Here is a 22,255-nt window from a genome sequence, read left to right as displayed (position 1 = left end):
AAGAGAGGAAGATCTACGGGTCGGATGGGTGGTGCGTGACGTGGTGGAAAGAAGTTTGCGTGATATGACGAGGGTGTGATTGGCGGCAACAACACCGGCACCAGTGATATTCTGACCTTCATTTGCTACGGTCGCCGCTGCTGGAGTTTATGATAACCGACATTTTACGAACTTTGTGAGCACTCCCGAATGGCCTTTTTTTTAAATCTCCATTTCAAATCAGTATGGGCGGGAGGTCACTGACGATGTCCACTGCTTGTTCACCAACAGGCAGGTGCTGCTGATCCTGTCTCAGCTGGAGGCGAACAGCGGCTTCTCGGTCACGCACCGACTACAACATCGTAAAGCCGGATCGCCGGGTCTCGGGGATTGGGGTCCCCGGGGCCACAACCACGAACCTCAGTTGGGACCCGGTCTGGGGTTACACTCCCCCCGGCCTCTGTAGCGCCACGCTGGGCGACACCGCAGACTGGTTGTCCCTCGCAAAAGGGGCTACATCCGCTGCAGATTGTCGCGTGATTTATTGCTGCTCTCCTTCGTATCCTCATGGGAATGACTTGATAAATATCTGACTCCCCCTCCTACGTGTGTGTTCCTGCTAAACGTCGGCAGAATGGCAATCCTCAGTAGTCGTAACACCAAATACCACTTTACAGGCAACCCCCACTAACTTGTGTGTGTCCAAGAGGCATTACAAGTGTTATGGTATTTATTGGTGCTGCTGTCTCGAAGAGACGGCGTGTTCGTATTTGAAAAAGGCAGTCACTGGAAAGTAATTCTAATTACATTACCTGAATATTGCAGTGAAATGCATCTCAGCGTTTTGTGTGTATATATAATGTAATTACATTTTTGAGAGATTCTATTTAACTTTGAATGATGTGCATCCATTTACTGTATTTGAAAATGCTTTTTTAAAAACAGCATTTTCATCTATTCCAACTACCTATCACGATATGTCCTTTTTTGTGGGGGGGGGGATGGGGTTTCTGAGCTTGAAACATTTTAGCTTGGCTTCGAATCAATAGGGAATCCACGTGTCCATTGTATTACCATGTTTTTTTGTCATGTGTAGGTACAATAGACTTGATTCTCAATGTAGCATTTTCGTTGTAATGGGAGTGCTGTCGGTGATTACACGTTTCCATGTCCCCACAGGTTCTGAAACGGCTGTATTTACCCGAGTAACAACTGGGCTTTAATATTTGCGAGACGGCACAAGGCGTAATTCGACGCGCAGTTGGCTGAAAAATTCAAAAAAATCACGAGGACGGCCTTGTGTTGCTGTGCTGAATTTATATTCTTGGCAGAAGCTGTCGGAATAGACTCAATATTAACGGATGAAAATTATACATACTAATTTTAAACGTTTAGGAAAGTAATGAGCACCTCCTTTATCCAGGAAGCAAATAGTCCAACACATTTGTCAATAACACTTGACGTAAAAGACGAGCATTATGTGATGGATGACGTTTTGTGGTCAATGGCCCTCCTTGATAGCAGACACACTGCAGAGTAAAAAAACATGTCTTCGTTATAGTTGACACAGGGAAGGCTGCATTTTGAGCCTAGATTTTCATGATGAGCCCGTATTGAAATGTTGGGCCACTTTGAGAGTATTTTGAAAGTGGCCGAACTCAAAACATCCATTGAAAATTTACACATGCAAGGGGATTAATGCTTAAATAGTCGTACAAATGTGTCAGGCAACCACCTTGATTTTACTGTCATATACCAGTCATCTCACAGCCCTGCAGCCTGGGAGTCTCTGTGCACATGAGCATTTCTGTGTGACTCATCAACCCCGCCCTACAGCTTCTGCATTTCAAAACGTTTACGCACACACGCGCAAAACACTGGGACATTCGCATGTTTATTATGTTTTACTTTGAACAAATCGCCCGAAATGTGCCCGTTCTCGTCAGATGTAAGCGAAGCAGGGTTGAGCCTGGATAGTGCCTTGTATTGGTGAGCGCATCACTCACAGCATGTCGTAACCAATGTGCCCACATCTATACTTCAACCCGCTTTGGTCCGCACGATGAAGTGTGGTCGAACAAACCCCCACAACCCACAGAATGGGGAGGCCCTCATCCAGCAGTGGATTAAACGAATGGGTTCATGTAGATATTTTGGAGTTCTGGAATCAAATGAAATGCGATAATGCAACTTCAATAGCGATGTTACAAAGAGGAAATTATGCAAAAGGCTCCCAAATTATCCCATAAATATACTTTTGCTCTGAGACGTTGGTTCACCCCTTGTAAACGTGTGTTTTGAAGTTGATCGTATTTGCTTCTCAGTTTTTGGAGTCTATGTAATGTTGTAAATCTCACAATGATATTTTATCTTAGATTTCACCACTCTGTCCCATTGTCAACCACATTCCCTCTCACTTTGCAGATAATATCCGACTGGGAGCCTCGTGTAATTGGCAACCAATTTCCCCTCATGTGCTTCACTTTTCAACGCTCGGTTGTGTATAGATGTGAGGCTGGGCTTACACTGTACAAGTGGTGAATCAGTAATTTGGTTCTGTGTTGCATCTCGTCCATGGACACTTGATCTCGGTGTAGCTGTGTATCCATTCGTATTGTTGTCAATGTACACAGGGGTATGCTCTGCGTGGTGTGTACAGTTATTGTGTTACAAAGGATAATCAAGGGGTGGTTATCACACAACTAGCTGTCCATTTGAAAATGTGCTACATTGAGAATCAAGCACAGTGGCTGGTGGGATAAGTGATATTTTAGTTTTGATACGGTGTTGCTAATTATTTTGGTAATTGTACCTTGTTTTTGCTCGTGTCGTTTTGGTGAGCCAGAAAGATGACGGCTTGCGAAGGAGAAACTGTGTCCTGGTATCTTGAGTTCTTATCCGGTGAAGCAACGTAAACTTGAATAATGTAACATCTCAAATCATTGCTCGCTCGTGCAGTGTCCCTGTAGAGCGGTGGTTCTTAACCTGGGAGGGTGTGCGAGACATGGCCAGATGGTTTTTAGAAGGGATGTACTGCTTTGTTTCATCAACCCCAATGTGTTTATTAACGTACATTTTATTTAGCGCTTGGGAAACCAACGGGGTACAAGGCTCCAGTAGAGGCGAAGAACCACCGGCGTTATAGTTTGGGGGTGGCTGCCAACGAGAGAGCCTGCCGCATAAGCGGTTGCAAAGCGGTGGCAAGACGGCCGTTGTTTTCATTCGTATTCAATGTGAAGGTAAAAGGGAAAAAGAGAGGAGTGAAATCAGGTGCTCTGGACACTTTGGAATATATTTACGGGTGAGGTCAAGTTTGCGAGGTAATAAATCGGCATTTCCCAGCCTGTCGGTACAGCAATAGTGCTAAGTTGTAAGTTCGAAAATTATCCTGTTTGCTGGGGATTTTCCCCTCTTTGGCGTTGGAAGACTTAAAACGTTATGCTTTCATGTGAAACAGATTAATCTCATCGGCGATGATGATATAACTACCAGCCTCTTCAGACTTTTTTTCTTTAAGGCGTGCGGTTTTTGTTTAAATCTCTCGAACGCATTCAGCGTGTACATTCCTACGTTTGCGATTCGTTCGTGTTTCCCGAATCTGTCGGCTTCGTCTCTGTGACGTCAGCGGGTGTCGAAGAGCGTGGGGCTCACGGACGATCGTTGGGGGAGCCCCCGTGTCCGTTAAATGTCACGGCATCTGAATTCCCGTGCGTCGTGCGGCGTCCACGCGCGTTGTTGCAGGAGCGCCAAGTGACGTGACGAAAATCCACCTCCCATGAGCAGTCCGGCAGCGTGTTAGTTGGCCTCAATAGGAACGGGAAGATTTTTTTAACTGCACCTCGGCATGTGTTGCAAGGTCTTGCTCTCTCAATGTTTTGATCCCATCATGCTGTAGCTCTTCACGCCAGTCACTTAAGCGACTTGATGAGAAGCGGGCCTTCGACGTGGAGCCTGAAACTGTGTTGAGCTGAATTTCGGAGTTTCTCCCATCATCCGCGAAGCTGGGGGGAAAGTACCCGAATAAATGTTACTGGTAAGCCACTTTCATCAGAATTGATTTGTTGAATGGGTAATTTTGTTCGCTGTTGATACAAGTTTGGAGCAGCAGTGCTTGTGAGGGTGGTTCAAGGTTAACCTGCACTTTTGTATAAAACGTGAAGCGAATGAAACTCTTGTCCGCGACGTTCCCCTGTTGCACGTACACGTTGTACCTTCAGTGGTGTAATGCCTCGATGCCAAAATAGCATAAGTCTCTCGGATATATCTGTACGCATCGTTTAGAGCATCGTACGTGTCTCCCATCGCTTTTAACGACCCATAATGTAAAACAGGGTTTCAGTACTCGCGTTCAAGCTGGTGTTCATCGTTGGCTCCGAATCAACACAATTGAACAGCCAACCGTATCGATTCGGAGCGTGTCGGGGACCAGCGTATGATTTGAGTTGTACACATTCTTATTCTTTGGGTCTTTCGGTAAAGTCACGTAGATGGGTTCAAAGAAAATAAAAAGCTACGACGTTTCGATCAAGCGTTCGTCATGCTGATGTCGGGATCGAAATGTCGAAGTTTTTTGTTATGTTCTTTGAACCTATCTACGTGTCTTTACCGAAAGACCCAAAGAATATGAATTCCAGCAGTCGTGAAAGCTTTAAGTTAAGAGTTGTACATGCACGTTTTGCGCGAGTTGCCTATCGCCAAACTACAAACTTAATTTGGTTTTGACATTTATCTTCGCCAGAAACTCGATTGCCACGATGCTTATCACGCAGCAGCACATCGCGTCGCATTCCTGTGTTGTAAATACCCAGACTGCTTTGCGCAATTGACACAAAACATGTTTCCCAGCTGTTGCACACCACTGCTCACGTGACATTTCTGCTGCGACGTTACTCGGCGACGTCATCCACGGCAGGAGTGGGGGTTGTGCAGATTGAGCTTTTGAACTGGATTTGGAGGTGGCTTTTGCACGAACGTGGTTACTGCTTGTGAGAGCTTAGACAATGCATTGTCTGCTTATGATGCACATAGGGAAATGCTTCGCGGGAGGGGTGCGGTTTTTTTTATTGTGGCTGTTGGGTTCATCTGTCCAAAATAATTGTTGCACCAGCTTTTAACAACCCAACGTAGTGCCACTTAATTTAATGTGTGTTGCACATTGTTTATTGTGTCCAAGGGTATTTTGATAATTAACATTTATACGATGCTATATGTAATAAGAGGGCTCCAGATTAAAATGTTTTAAGGAGCTGGACTAAATTTCGCGAAACTATTACCGTAATCAAACAATTACCTTCTGTTAACTGACAATCGGATAATATCTGAAGCTGTGACAGACTTTTGTTATCTTTTTTCATCCATTACAATGGCTCATGGTTCAGTGACCATCAGTTGTGACGAACCTCTGGTTGCTTAGGTTCGATTCCCAACCACGGGAGAGAAAAAAAATCAATGGTGAGCGATTCCTGGGGGTCCCACCATCTTCACCAGCCTGCACTGACCAGCGTGGTGAAGTATGGTCAACCTCCACATGGTGGTGGGTAGGCTCTCAATCCAGCAGTGGATTGCCAAAGGGCTGTGAATTACCTTTATTATTATTCGTGGTGCATGGCATGGGTTATACACGTGTTGGTGTACTGTTAATTGTGGGAAAGCAAGTGCCCAGTTGATTTGTATTTAACTGTTTTGGTTTTATATATATTTTTTGTTATACAACCTCTGTCAAACTACTGTTTAAAGAGCTCGAGCACTAGATTTTTCTAAAGGTTTTTAGGGTGCTGCCGGTTATTATACCATCATGCGATAAGCTGCGCGGACGGGTTGAACAATGTCACTTTCCCAATGTGAATCTGCCGTAGAATTGCAATGACGCTTGTAAAGAAATACTGGTAAAGCATTGTATTTTTATAAATGCCATAATGCAGATAACGTCACTATGCATAACCTTTCCCAGTGATACAGTTCTACGCTAGGTATAATGTACGTGTGTGTGTGTTGTCGCTGCAAGTTTACTCGTGCATGGGGTAACTTGGCTTCGTCGTCTCTTTGCGCCATGTGTTGGTGAGCCGTTAAACAGCTGAAAAGTGTAAAACTTTTCCTCGTTACTTGTTGTCATGCCATTCATTTGAGTTGTTTAGGCTGCTACTGCTGCTATTGCGGCACAGAGAATCTAAAGCAAACAGAAAATCCAGCATCACGCTGTCACGGTTACGGTAGCAGTGCGTCCATTGACATCATGGATGCATGTGGTAGACGTGAACTCTGAAACCACAATAATCATAGGACATAATTATTTAACAAAAATATTTTGGAAACCTTTAAAATAAATATATACAGTAAGTTTTGTTTTCCCCTCGGAGATCAGAAGTGTAATACTATTGCAGCTGGCTTCTTGATAAAAAAACCCCAGCCAGATGAGTCCCACGTATGCAAAACGGTTCACAGTTTTAGTTTTGTCACTCTTCTAACCGCACGTGTCCAGGAACAGTGTTGATGCGTACAGTGAGTGCACACGCGATGTCAGATTGAGAAGCCCCTTGCACGAGACGTGTCAATGCCAGTGAGTGGCCACACTTCGCGTGTGGGGGGGGGGGGGCGCTCGCGTTGGGCTTGCGTGTCCCCCACTCCGCCGATGAGCAACTCCAGTGAGGCGACTGGTGGTGTCAGTGCCGGATTAAACTAGTGCGGGGCCTGTAGCATATGTTATAAAGGGGCCCTAAACATTTCTTCTACATTTTTTACTTGTATAGTAAAGTAATTGTATTTTTTCATTCGCTATACGGCCAGATAATACGACAAATCGCTAACCTTAAAAACTCAGTCGTCGTCCATAAAAGTTGAAGGCGGCATAGTACTATAGTAATAGAGCAAGTGCAGAATCACTGAACCGGAGTTGATAGCTTGAAAGCATTTAGCGCGCGGCCCTTGAAAGTGCGGGGCCCGTAGCATGTGTAGCTACTACACACACACGTGTGTAGTAGCTGGACACGTGTGTAGTAGCTGCACACGTGTGTAGTAGCTGCACACGTGTGTAGTAGCTGCACACGTGTGTAGTAGCTACTACACACGTGTGCAGCTACTATTTGTGCTACTAGGAGAATCGGGCACTGGGTGGTGTTTACCCAATCTGACATTGCCCACCATTCTCTGCGAACGATTAATGATTATTGGTGCTGCATCAACAGCATGAACCCTACCCCACCAGCTAAACTCCAAATGTCGATACTGTGTGTTTTTAGCCCATCAGTCGATTGTCTCGCCAGACCAATATTATTCGGCAGCATTAGTTTAAGCGAGCACACCGCTTGTTTGCGTTATCCTCCAGTGTATTTAAGGCTCTGGTGACATCACGTGGCCCAATTTCGCAAAAATTTCCACGTCTTTCGGGAACGGTAAAACATTTTCAAAGTAACTGCTTTTATTGCACGTGCTGACAGAGGCGTGAAATATGAGATTCGTCAGGTGATTATTCCCGCATCATGTAATGTAACATTGAATTAACAAAACGCCCCACTTGAAGTTATTTGTTCAAGAAATGCGAACCTTGAAAACAAACATTCTTAGTCTGAAAAGTGGTGAAGCAACATTACAAAACGGGGAAAAAAACAGGAACCAGACGTTGCCAAACAATAACCACAGAATGTGACTTTAACGTTTTTTTGTTTCCATGAAATGTTACGCCCTAATATGGTTTATCCAGCAAATACAGCACTTTTGTATAAAAACCTATCCAGTAAAACGGTTGTCTCAAACACGAGTCGGCATGGTTGTATTTTCAGTCATGATTTTTACTACCAAAATGAGGCAAATATGTCGAACGAATCATTGATTACAACTCGCATTGTCCCTCTCCTCTGTCACCTTGGCCCTACATTCAACACGCATTGTTACTACTACTACATGGAGTCTCGTCTTTTAGTATTATACCGATAATCGACTGCTGTTATGCAATAACACAATCTTAAGGCGTCATTTCAAACGTTAACAACGTTTATCACGTGCGCACAAACCAAACGCTAGTGGGGTGGGAAAGTGAAGAGCATACAAATGCTGATAAAGCTTGGACAATCAACAATTTTTCTTGTGGAGGTGGGTGGATGGGTGGGCCCAACACACGGGCTTTAATAATGTTGATAACGTTCATATGTCCTTTCGGTGAACTGCGGTTAAATCGACATTTTAGAACATGGCTCGCTTAGAAATTTGACTCTGTTCTGATAATATAATTTTTGCCATCTGTTACCATTTGCAACAATTTTTTTTGGCCATGCAGCGAATGAAACTTGGCCGTTCTCGATGGGTTTTAGCTCATGTCGTGCTGCGTGCTTGGATAGGATATCTTACGCGATTTATCTCACTGGAGCAGCCAGGAGCATATGTCGCAACATATAGAAATACAATTCATCATAACTTCCCGTGATCATCAACTTACAATCTGGCCTTCCGGCCTTACGTTATCAAGCACTAAAATGCTGAAACGCTTTTTTTGTAATATGGAAAAACAAACGGAAATGCATTTAAATGTTATTACCCCCATTGCTTCAATAAAGTTAATGCATTTTGTAATAGCCAATACAACATTCATTTTGCTTGGGAGGACGTTGCAAACTCATTAGCACCGCGTTTGCTTCGTTCTGTCGTACGCACAGTAGAAAAGCGACCGGGCTTACTCATTTGGAGCAGCTGATCTTTGGCGCAGCTGCTTCGTCGTTTCGTGATGAGAGGTGCCATTGTTAACTCGCGCAGAAGCCGCAGCCGTCCCGTTGGGAGAGAGTGTGCACATGGTGCCACTTTCAATATGTTGCTTGTTGTATGTCTGAAAAAGTTTAAAGACATGCCTTATGTAAAATGTATGAGAGAAAAGACAAAAGAGTATAGGAGTGTTAATGAAATTATTGCAATGAATGTTTTTTTTTTAAGTCTGTGAGAAAATATGGTGATGGTGTACATTTTCTGTAAAGAGAGATCATTGTCTATTCCAAACATATTGCCTGTAAATGTAAGTCTGTAAAGGTGAAACGCAAATAAAACTTTCCTATTGACACACGTGCTTGGAATCGCCTGCGTGGAACAAACACCGAGACAGATATTGCATCGAGAGACAGCTAAGGTCACGTCCGAGACGAGGTTGTCAGCCGAAGAGATGGAGTAACAAGATCAGCTGGTGTGCAGGCGCTACATATGGATTGTTACATCGCAAGGCCGTGAATGATTGGGGATTTTTGTGGATGACCTTCATCCAGCAGTGGATGATGGATTGACAAACTATGTGCGGAGTTTAATTAGCCTGGGTCTGCAAGAGCGGATCAATCCCACTCTTGATTCTAATTGCCATGGCTTCCACTACGTTCTGCCCCAGTTTTGGTGTTTTTGCAACTTCGTAGCGCCAACAAAATAATCGCCCTTGTTACTGGAACGTGGTTGTGCACACTACAGTAGTAAGACAAATAACACATTCATCAATAACTCTGCTTTTACAACAATAAAAACACGTGACTTTTCGACCGATGGTTTTTCATCGCGCACACTTTAAAAGAAATATTGAAACAAAAATGATTTACGGATGAAAATGTACTGCAGTATAATAATTGTCAGCCCCGTCTCAATTCAAGGGCTGTATCAGTCATGGGAGTTATTTAGACATACTTCGGTGAAAGGATGTGGCCCAGGACCAGCTGAGATCACTTCTGATTGATGTCAGCCGTGCCTGGGAATCGAACTGATGTTTCAAGATTCAGTGCAATATACTCGTCATTGGCTCGGTTAATAGAGTGGCGCGTTTGTAAGTATACCAACAATAACCCACTGGACTACCGTTGGCTATGGAAATAGCCGTTCCCAAAACATAAAGAACCAACATTGGCATGCGGTGTAAACCATTTCAGTGAATGCTGGGTTCGGTAAGACCTCGACAGTCATGAAACACATTCTGTTTTTAGATCTTAGAGGGATAAAACATAACGTAGAATAGAGCCTTGGAGATCAATAACAAAGTCGACATTTCTGCACGTTTTGGAAAGATGTTTTTTCTGCTTTGATAGGGGGAAAAAATACAAAGTACTCATTTCAGTTTCATTTATTTGGTATAGCCCTGTGAGCCATTCGGCTCTTAAATCGGGTGCAACCACAACAAATTAAAACACGAACATGAACAAGAAAACATCTTAAAGTGACTGTGACTTTGTGCAAACAGAAAATCCAAGAAAAGACAGCAAAATATTCCAGAAAAAGGCACCGTACACCAACGCTGTGTGCAAAAATTTTAGTGGGATGCAAGTCAAACAACAACAACAACCACAAGACAACTAAGATTAAAGCCATCAGTCTAACTCCGTACTACAACAAACATGGCCAAACCAAAAAACGTTTTAGAAATCACCAAAATAAAGCCATAAAAGCAATGTAACAGTGATAATAGGATAACAGTACAGTATATATTATTAAATAACTATAAGACAGCAGTTTAAGCTAGGCCGATGATATGTTACATATGGTATAGTATGACGATTGTATGACTTTTATTTAAATGTTCACATGCCACTCGAGCCTTTTCCTCCTTAATTGACCGCGTGTTTCATCGTTCACGTCACCCCCCCACCGCAAACTCGCCCATCGGTTATCAGGCGCGTGGTGAGTTCACTTGGCCGTGAGATGGGGGGGGTTAACCTCCCCCACCCCCACCGTCTTACACCACTTGTCGTGAACGATGACCAGCGTGGAGGAACAAACCCCGTCTCGTTAGTGGACGAGAATCAAGTAGGACATCTTTCAATAAATAAACAGAATCTCATTACTTGCTGAGCACAGGCGAAAAAAAAACCGGCATGCGGACACAAAATAACAAAACAACGTCGCTATCGAAGGTGTAATGGACAATTCGTCTCTGTTGAATGGAGCAGCACGGTCATGCGTGAGGTCGTGGCGGGGTTAAGACTAAAGGAGACAATTGGCTGTGTGAGTTGCGGGGCACAAAGACAAAGCTCCCCCGTATAGCCTGTAACAGACTGTTGGGGCGAGTGCTGTTTGCGAGCACCCGTTCGGGCCGGCACGGCACACGAGGGGGTGGGTGGCCAGCACCACGCCCGACCGCCTTTGTCTCATCAGTGACGAGGTTTACACACCGCACCAGGTACTCAGTTGAGGCTGAGTCGACCTAGGGGAGGCCCAGGACCGGTTTGGATAATTGTCTCCGGTGTTGGTGGCCGTGAGCGGTAATCGAACCCGGGTCGCTGCACCCACACCTGTACTGCTCCACACACCCCTGTACTGCTCCACACACCTGTACTGCTTTACACACACCTGTACTGCTCCACACACACCTGTACTGCTCCACACACCTGTACTGCTTTACACACACCTGTACTGCTCCACACACACCTGTACTGCTCCACACACCTGTACTGCTTTACACACACCTGTACTGCTCCACACACCTGTACTGCCACACCCACACCTGTACTGCTCCACACACCTGTACTGCCGCACGCACACCTGTACTGCTCCACACACCTGTACTGCCGCACCCACACCTGTACTGCTCCACACACACCTGTACTGCTCCACACACCTGTACTGCTCCACACACCTGTGCTCCACACACCTGTACTACCGCACGCACACCTGTACTACCGCACGCACACCTGTACTACTCCACACACCTGTACTGCTCCACACACCTGTACTGCCGCACGCACACCTGTACTGCCGCACCCACCTGTACTTCCGCACCCACACCAGTACTGCCGCACGCACACCTGTACTGCTCCACACACCTGTACTACCGCACGCACACCTGTACTACTCCACACACCTGTATTACTCCACACACCTGTACTGCTCCACACACCTATGCTCCACACACCTGTACTGCTGCACACACCTGTACTGCTCCACACACACCTGTACTGCCGCACGCACACCTGTACTGCTCCACACACCTGTACTACCGCACGCACACCTGTACTACTCCACACACCTGTACTACTCCACACACCTGTACTGCTCCACACACCTGTGCTCCACACACCTGTACTGCTCCACACCCTTGTACTGCCGCACCCACACCTGTACTGCCGCACCCACACCTGTACTACTCCACACCCCTGTACTACTCCACACACCTGTACTACTCCACACACCTGTACTGCTCCACACACCTGTACTGCTCCACACACCTGTGCTCTACACACCTGTACTGCCGCACGCACACCTGTACTACTCCACACACCTGTACTGCTCCACACACACCTGTACTGCCGCACCCACACCTGTACTGCCGCACCCACACCTGTACTACTCCACACACCTGTACTACTCCACACACCTGTACTGCTCCACACACCTGTACTGCCGCACGTACACCTGTACTGCTCCACACACACACCTGTACTGCTCCACACACACCTGTACTGCTCCACACACACCTGTACTGCTCCACACACCTGTACTGCTCCACACACCTGTACTGCCGCACGCACACCTGTACTGCTCCACACACCTGTACTGCTCCACACACCTGTACTGCTCCACACACCTGTACTGCTCCACACACACCTGTACTGCCGCACCCACACCTGTACTGCCGCACCCACACCTGTACTACTCCACACCCCTGTACTACTCCACACACCTGTACTGCTCTACACACCTGTACTGCTCCACACACCTGTACTGCCGCACGCACCTGTACTGCTCCACACACACCTGTACTACTCCACACACCTGTACTGCTCTACACACACCTGTACTGCCGCACGCACACCTGTACTGCCGCACGCACACCTGTACTGCCGCACGCACACCTGTACTGCTCCACACACCTGTACTGCTCCACACACCTGTACTGCTCCACACACACACCTGCACTACTCCACACACCTGTACTGCCGCACAACAAGAGATTTTCAACCCCCCCACCACCACCAAACAAAGCAGTGACGAGTGCTGACGATGACGATGCATCATCATCATCGTCGTCGTCGTCATCGCTTCAGGTCCACGCATCGCGCGCTCCTCGTTCGTTGCGGACCACGACGCACGCAGTCATCAGACGCCGGCGGTGGTTCAGCAAAGCGCCCGCCGAGGGTGCGTTTTGAGATGGGAATCCGTGTGTTTAGAGACGCACGCACGGCGGCAGTGTGTGCTCACGGTACGAGGAGCACCCCCAGCCTGAGCGCTACGCAGCTTGAAATTGTCTCTTTGTGGATCATTGCATCATGCACGGCGCGCTTTGAGGTCTTCGCAAGTGGAAGGGTCCTGGCAGCATTGTCACCGAACATCAAAGCCTCTCGTAATCTCACAACTTACCATGCCATATGGGAACCTTTCTTGCCAGTGTCAATATAGAGCAATACATTTTACCCCTTTCTGGCAACAAAACAGGTGTTAAGATGTTGCAACACCAAACATGATCCTTTTTCAAGGAATGATGTTTGCATTAACCACACGTGCTGATTGTTGGTGTGGACCAAATCAGCTTGGAAGACAAAGCCATATATAATTAATAATCAGAGCATGTGTTTTTGTTGTGTGCAGATTCACCCCAAGTCCTGTGGTGTGGTTACTACCAGACACGATGCCTTGAAAAGGGAATCTGTTCGGCGTTTTAACGTCTTTAGCACAGCTGTTATAATCATACTCTTTGGTTCCCTACGGCAAAGTCACGTAGATCGATAGAAAATCAATAGATCACGACGTTTCGATCGCAACACACGCAAGGGGCCGTCCATAAATGACGTCACGCGATTTTGGACGAGATTTGACCCCCCCCCTCCCCTCTTCGTCACACGGCGTCACAACAAGTCAGACCCCCCTCAAATATGACGTCACAAAGCTCTGCCCCCCCCCCCCCAAAATATATAAAACATGCTTCAAATCGCTTTAAACTATTGTCATTGTAGTGCGTATTTAATGTGGCGCTGCACTTAGATGTTGTAGGAGAAAACATTTATTAAAAAAGTCTATTTAATTAAGTAGAACGTGTTGTCTATCTTTATTTAAAGTTGCGCATTGTGATGTGACGTCACATTTCTCAAATCCACCCCCCTCCCCTTTCGTCACACATCGTCACAATTGTCTGACCCCCCCCCCCCCCAGGTGCGTGACGTCATTTATGGACGGCCCCCAACCGTCATCAGGTGAAACAAACACAGCAGGAGAACTGCTGACGTAGGAGACAGAGCTGCTGCAACAAGATGATTCAGGTTAACACGTAGCAAGCTTTCGCGACCAGTATGGTTCATAATAAAGGTTTTTGGGTTAGATCGCCTTATTTATAAATGTGTCGCAACCCTCCACCACCCGACACGGCCAATCAGTAAACAAAAAGTGTCACGTTGATTAAAGACAAAATAGTTCACTACTTTAGCCCACCGGTGTGTTGAAGAGTGTATCCACAACATTTACAGTTTGAGTACGACGTTTCGCTGGTAATTACATCCAGCACCTTCGGGCGATTTGCCAGACTAGTGAAGCCATCCACGGTCGTCCGGTCTTAAATACTGCAGGATGACGTCATCGTTGTTGAACCCCATCAGTATTCGAGATCAGAGGCGGAGGTGGGGGTGAATGCAATAATGTAATAGATCAGTAATCAGCCAGTCACCATGACTCACCTGTAAGGAATTGAAAAATGTGTTGTGTATTACTTAATAATACGCTTCCAGGCTGCGCCGAGTCTGTAGCTATCACAGCGGTTGAAATGATTTGAATGATCAATTTCGATTGATTCCATAACTAGTCTTGGCCAGTAATAATTAGTTCTGCATACCACTTTAACGTTATCAATATCAATTGAATGTCCTTGTTGGCAAGCATGCTCTGCCACTGCTGACAGCTGTGTTTGAGATAATTTAATGTTCCTTTGGTGTTCTTTTAGTCTTACGCTAATGTTACGTCCCGCCTGTCCAATATAACACTTACCGTATAAGCAATTGATCCGATATACACCGTCTGTTAACTTGGGTAATTCATCTTTAGTACAAGATACTGTATTCTTGGTTCTTTCGGTAAAGTCACGTCGAAGGGAAAGAGTAAAATAATAAAAATATAAAACAATAAAAATTCTCACGACGTTTCGACTGCAACACAAGCAATCATCATCAGGTGTGAAAAGCACAGCAAGAAAATTTTGAAAAAAAGTGGCGGGTTTTTTTTAACGTTAGCACCACGGAGAGCGATTTGACAGTTTGTTCAGATGGACGAGTCCATCTATGTTCGGAAAAGAGGAGGGGGGAGACGAAAAATAATGGATGCGGTCTGAAAGCCACCGTAAGCGTGAACAATCAATTAAGACCCGAAATGGTTTATCAAATCCTTCCAATGATTGCTAAGCCAGAATCCATCTTCTTGAACGAATCTGGCTATCCACATATACAAACACAGAGACAATTTCAACCGAGTAGATGGATTCTGGCTTAGCATTCATTGGAAGGATTTGATAAGCCATTTCGGGTCTTAATTGATTGTTCACGCTTACGGTGGCTTTCAGACCGCATCCATTATTTTCGTCTCCCCCCTCCTCTTTTCCGAACATAGATGGACTCGTCCATCTGAACAAACTGTCAAATCGCTCTCCGTGGTGCTAACGTTAAAAAATACCGCCACTTTTTTCAAATTTTCTTGCTGTGGTTTTCACACCTGATGATGATTGCTTGTGTTGCAGTCGAAACGTCGTGAGAATTTTGTTGTTTTATATTTTTATTATTTTATTGTTTCCCTTCTACGTGACTTTACCGAAAGAACCAAGAATATGAATCCCTGCAGTTACACGACACTAGTTTTTGAATTTTGTGTACCGTACCATTTGCGACACATTTATACACTGTAAATAACGCGATCTAACCCAAAAACCTTTATTATGAATCTGTTGTCTTGCCAGAAAGGGTAAAACCTATTGTTACAATTTACCAGGCCATTGCAAACCGATTCCCACCCGCTGATTCCGCCAAACCCACCGTTGATACCCCCGGTAAACATCTGTAGAGCCACAGCGATGGCTGCTGGCGAAAAAGGGGGTCTGCAGTGTACGGCAGTGTTCAAGTCAGCAGGTCACGATAGACACGAGGTGGGGGGGGGGGACATCTAAAGGGGAAAGGTCACAGAAGTGGCCCATCGGGAACATCTAAAGGGGAAAGGTCACAGAAGGGGGCCCATCGGGAAGCCCCGGGAACCCGCTGGCAGGTTCCAGAAAGGGGGCGTGGCTGGGGCGGAGCGAGGGGGCCCTGTGGGGAGCCTCGTGGCTGTTGCTGGAGGTGGGATCCCCATCGTGCCGCTCAAGTTCGGAGTCGTCACCATCCCGGGCCGCCGCTAGTCAGACAGCCGACCAACTGTTCTCACTAAGGGGCCGTCCATAAATGACGTCACGCACCTGGGGTGGGTGGGGGGTCAGACATTTGTGACGATGTTTGACGAAGGGGGGGGGGGGGGTTTGAGAAGTGTGACGTCACGTGAAAATGCGCAACTTTAAATAAATATAGGCAACACGTTCTACTTAATTAAATAGACTTTTTAATAAATGTTTTCTCCTACAACATCAGAGTGCAGCGCCACATTAAATACGCACTACAATGACAATAGTTTAAACTTTAAAGCGATTTGAAGCATGTTTTATTTAGGGGGGGGGGCAGAGCTTTGTGACGTCATATTTGAGGGGGGGGATCTGACTTTTTGTGACGCCGTGTGACGAGGGGGGGGGGGGTCAAAAAATCGCGTGACGTCATTTATGGACGGTGGGAATGGCACCTCCGATAAGCTCGGCTGTCGACGTACGGTGTGAAAGAAGTTCAACACGCGTGACGTTACAAATCGCGGCCGTGGCTCCCACAGACTGTTGCCAAGTCACGTGCCGCTCGTGCCTGTTTCATGAGTCGTTCGCTTGCAGCCATTTTACACAATCAGACACTTTAAAAGGTTTAGTCGTACTTTTAAGGTTTAAAGCTTTCGGTTGTTATTCTATACTGGATATATATGTAAACAAAACATGACAAAAAAAACTCTTATTTTGCGATGAACTAAATTTGTGTCCACTAAGGGCCGCTGTTCTATCATTCGGGGCGCTGTTTTAAAATCACTTTTTGCCTCTAAAAGTACAAATTGTGACACTGAATCGATGAATCAACATAGTTGAGCTGTAAGCCATGGTTTTGTGCTATATCTGTGAAACTAAGCGCTCCCCACACACTTTTTCATTCATACATCGGTTTGCAACGTTTTTAATATCTGAAAACTGATGTTGGGCGAACAAATTACAAATACCCTTCCCAAGGCGACATTTGTACCTAGTTTCATGGTCATTCTGCGAAAAACGATGGATACACAGCGTCAACGTGTTCGTACAGCAGTGTAAATCGATATATTTAGCTCAAAATGAGTGTTTTTGTTGGCAAAATGAAACGAAACAGCGGCCCCTAGCGCCCGGAAACTGCTCCCCGAGCGGACAAAAGTTTTCGAAAAAGTAAATTTGTGTTTGTAATTTCCCTTTTACCGATCTCTCCCTGATGTTTCAGGTTTCCTCCTCCAGGTGTCCTCCACTCTCCAAATGCGATCCTGTCCGTCATCGTGAATCAGCTGCACCGTGCCCGTCATCATTCATACAGAGACACACACCTACAGTTAGTGAATCAGCTGCGCCGTGCCCGTCATCATTCATACAGAGACACACACCTACAGACACCTGCTCTTCAGTTGTTTACACCTCCACGCGTGTTTATTCTTCTCCACTGATCGCCGTGCGTGGGAGTCGAACCAGGCAGACAGCAGTCAGAGACAGCAGTCAGAGACAGCAGTCAGAGACAGCAGTCAGAGACAGCAGTAGCGAGAAGCAGCAGCCAGAGACAGCAGTCAGAGACATCAGTCACAGACAGCAGCCAGAGACAGCAGCCAGGAGACAGCAGCCAGAGACAGCAGCCAGAGACAGCAGCCAGAGACAGCAGTCAGGAGACAGCAGTCAGAGACAGCAATTAGAGACAGCAGCCAGGAGACAGCAGTCAGAGACAGCAATCAGAGACAGCAGTCAGAGACAGCAGTCAGGAGCCAGCAGCCAGAGACAGCAGTCAGAGACAGCAGCCAGAGACAGCAGTCAGAGACAGCAGTCAAACAGCAGCCAGAGACAGCAGTCAGAGACAGCAGCCAGAGACAACAGCCAGAGACAGCAGCCAGAGACAGCAGTCAGAGACAGCAGCTAGAGACAGCAGCCAGAGACTGCAGTCAGAGACAGCAGTCAGAGACAACAGTCAGAGACAGCAGTCACAGATAGCAGTCACAGACAACAGTCAGAGACAGCAGCCAGAGACAGCAGCCAGAGACAACAGCCAGAGACAGCAGTCAGAGACAGCAGTCAGAGACAACAGTCAGAGACAGCAGCCAGAGACAGCAGTCAGAGACAGCAGTCAAACAGCAGCCAGAGACAGCAGTCAGAGACAGCAGCCAGAGACAACAGCCAGAGACAGCAGCCAGAGACAGCAGCTAGAGACAGCAGCCAGAGACAGCAGCCAGAGACAGCAGCCAGAGACAACAGCCAGAGACAGAAGCCAGAGACAGCAGCCAGAGACAGCAGCCAGAGACAGCAGTCACAGATAGCAGTCACAGACAACAGTCAGAGACAGCAGTCAGAGACTGCAGTCAGAGACAGCAGCCAGAGACAGCAGCCAGAGACAGCAGCCAGAGACAGCAGCCAGAGACAGCAGTCACAGATAGCAGTCACAGACAACAGTCAGAGAGAGCAGTCAGAGACTGCAGTCAGAGACAACAGTCAGAGACAACAGTCACAGACAACAGTCAGAGACAGCAGTCACAGACTGCAGTCAGAGACAGCAGCCAGAGACAACAGTCAGAGACAGCAGTCAGAGACAGCAGCCAGAGACAACAGCCAGAGACAGCAGCCAGAGACAGCAGTCACAGATAGCAGTCACAGACAACAGTCAGAGACAGCAGTCAGAGACTGCAGTCAGAGACAGCAGTCAGAGACAACAGTCAGAGACAGCAGTCACAGATAGCAGTCACAGACAACAGTCAGAGACAGCAGCCAGAGACAGCAGCCAGAGACAACAGCCAGAGACAGCAGTCAGAGACAGCAGTCAGAGACAACAGTCAGAGACAGCAGCCAGAGACAACAGTCAGTAATTACAACCAGCATCATCAGGCTGAGAGCGACATTTGTGTAGAAGTTTATCTGTTTCGTTCCTTAAATAGATGTGTGATGACGTCACCTGTGAGCACTTCACGTGCGAATGGGGGTGGGGTGTCACTTGGTATGGTGTCACACCTAGACGCCTCACTTGGTATGGTGTCACACCTGTGACATGACGCCCCACTTGGTATGGTGTCACACCTGTGACAAGACGTCTCACTGGGTATGATGTCACACTTGTGACAAGACGACTCACTGGGTATGATGTCACACCTGTGACAAGACGTCTCACTGGGTATGATGTCACACTGTGACAAGACGTCTCACTGGGTATGATGTCACACCTGTGACAAGACGTCTCACTGGGTATGATGTCACACTGTGACAAGACGTCTCACTGGGTATGATGTCACACCTGTGACAAGACGTCTCACTGGGTATGATGTCACACCTGTGACAAGACGCCCCACTTGGTATGGTGTCACACCTGTGACAAGACACCTCACTGGGTATGATGTCACACTGTGACAAGACGCCCCACTTGGTATGGTGTCACACCTGTGACAAGACGTCTCACTGGGTATGGTGTCACACCTATGACAAGACGTCTCACTGGGTATGGTGTCATCTGTGACAAGACGTCTCACTGGGTATGATGTCACACCTGTGACAAGACGCCCCACTGGGTATGGTGTCACACTGTGACAAGACGTCTCACTGGGTATGATGTCACACCTGTGACAAGACGTCTCACTTGGTATGGTGTCACACTGTGACAAGACGTCTCACTGGGTATGATGTCACACCTGTGACAAGACGCCTCACTGGGTATGGTGTCACACCTGTGACAAGACGTCTCACTGGGTATGGTGTCACACCTGTGACAAGACGCCCCACTGGGTATGATGTCACACCTGTGACAAGACGCCACACTGGGTATGATGTCACGCCTGTGACAAGACACCTCACTGGGTATGATGTCACACTGTGACAAGACGTCTCACTGGGTATGGTGTCACACCTGTGACAAGCCTCACTGGGTATGATGTCACACCTGTGACAAGACACCCCACTTGGTATGGTGTCACGCCTGTCACCCCGATTACAAGACTTCCACCTCCGTGCGTTTTATAATCCGGAGAATAGCGGCATGAAAGCCAAATCCGGTCTGCGTGTGATGGGCCTGGGGTTGAGATCTACTGACACTGTGGTTGAGAATCAGGTTTATTTCAGGTGCCCCTCGTTATGTGCCAGGATGTCACGACCCCTGGGGAGCTTATTCCGAGCCACTCATGTACATGCATCGTACCATTTGTTTCAAAGAGTTTTTTTTTATTAACTTAAAGTGTTTTCTTCCGGAAAGTACAAGCACGTAACACAACTGATCAGGATATATGCTCCTAAACTACGTACGATAGGAATCAGCAGTTTGAAGGTACACCAGTCGTCGCGAAATGACGAATTCGTCATTTATTACATTCGTATTGTTGTACACTTCCCGCCGCATCTCCGGTTAGCACGGTTGGCTACGTACGGCGCGAAAGAAGTTCAACGTACATAATGCATCCAGTACGTGATTTCATGTCGCAACAGTGTGAGTGAGAGAGAGATGTGAAGAGCATGTGAAGTGCCTCGCGTCTTTAGAACACCCTCCTTCGCCATTCTCGTGCGTGTTCTGTCGACTCTCCAGCGTCTCGGACGCCCATCGTGTCGCGAAGCAGAAATGCCCGGAATGCGTTTGACCTCGGAAACCAAGCAGCCTTGAGCCTGAAGAGTCCTTGCTTGGAGAGGCGACCGCACGTTGCAGCACACGTGGAAGGTTGTCGCATGTACAGGGCTGCAGAGGGGATGTGTCGCTGGCAGGGGGCAGTGTGTAGCAGTAAATCCGTTGTGCTGTACTTTATGTGCTCCACCCCCCCACCCCACATCCATCACCACTGCTCCCTCCACCGATCAATGTGAAGTATGGTCAAATAACTTCCACGAGACGCGGGGCAGCGGTGAGACTCTCTCGCCCAGCAGCGGATAGATACGCACGTACTTTGAACTTCTTTCGCACCGCACAGTAGCCAACCGCGCTAATCGGGAGGTGCCGTTGTGGGAAGGGCGACAAACGAGGCGCGCGCGCACACACACACACAACAACAACAACACAAAAAGCAACTCTACCAAAATGGGCTTTCAATCTAGATTTAAAAGTGCATACATAGCTCCCTAGTGGCTTCCTGATATCGCAAACGCAAGGGTGTCTGGACATCACTTGGGAGGGTTTGCGTGCGCCTCCGAGACGCAGTGGCGTGCGTGCCGAGCGCGCCGGCCGTCGGGTTCCGCCGAGCGTGCGTTGTTGAATTTGTGGCGCCCCTCGCAGTGAGCGAGGGAGACGGAGCGGAGCGGATTTCCCCGCACGGATTTGGGCTCGGTGCATCTCCCCCCTTGCCGGATGCGCCGAACCTCGAGCCACCTGCGCGACAGCACAAAGATAAATGGGGGTGGTGGTGGGGGTGGGGGGGGGGAGAGAGGCAATATTGTGTACAAACTCATTTATACGCGTTGGTGTGGAGCATCGTGTCAAATAAAGCGCGTCCTTGCAAGCCATGGCAGGAGACGCGGAATGCCTCCCCCAGTCGTAGTGGGCGACTGTGGTCATGGCAGGAGACGCGGAATGCCTCCCCCAGTCGTAGTGGGCGACTGTGGTCATGGCAGAACAGACCGTGCACAGTATACCGAGCCAATGCCAGATCCACAGATACGGCGCCACGCTGCGCTGCCTCCTGACGCTGCTGCCTGGTGGGCTTGACCACGTGCCTGTGACGCATTGCAGTCGTCACTCTGCGTCGATGTCAAGGAGGAGACGTCAAATAACACGCTCGCTGTATCGGGAGATGACACGGGAACAGACACGCGGGAAGACACAGACTAGACACAAGAGTATCGTTGTCACCGCTGAAGGGGCATCAGGCTGCAGTCGCAGGCCCAGGGGTTCCCGTGCAGGTGCAGGATCCGCAGACTCGTCAGGGACGAGAAGGGCAGCTGCAGCGAGCGCAGTTTGTTGTGCCGCAGGTCCAGAGAGCGCAGCGCCGGGCTCAGCCCCCGCAGAGACTGCGCGTGCACCTGGAGGGGAGACACGAGCCACCTGATGATGGGTGGGTGGCA

General features: G+C 47.6%; 1 protein-coding gene across 1 annotated transcript in view; it reads left to right on the top strand.

The window, feature by feature from the left end:
• CAPN15 (calpain 15) overlaps positions 1–9,019 on the top strand; it is a 37,369-nt gene extending 28,350 nt beyond the window's left edge. The window contains exon 13 of the mRNA XM_032967106.2: positions 271–9,019. Coding sequence (XP_032822997.2) covers positions 271–445 — 175 coding nt within the window. The 3' untranslated portion in view covers positions 446–9,019. The remainder of the gene's footprint in view (positions 1–270) is intronic.
• The last annotated feature ends 13,236 nt before the right edge of the window (positions 9,020–22,255 follow it).

Source organism: Petromyzon marinus, chromosome 37 (genome assembly GCF_048934315.1).
Source record: "Petromyzon marinus isolate PM22_M1 ecotype Great Lakes invasive population chromosome 37, UKy_Petmar_22M1.pri1.0, whole genome shotgun sequence".
Lineage (NCBI taxonomy): Eukaryota > Metazoa > Chordata > Hyperoartia > Petromyzontiformes > Petromyzontidae > Petromyzon > Petromyzon marinus.
This window is presented reverse-complemented; position numbering and strand designations above follow the sequence as displayed.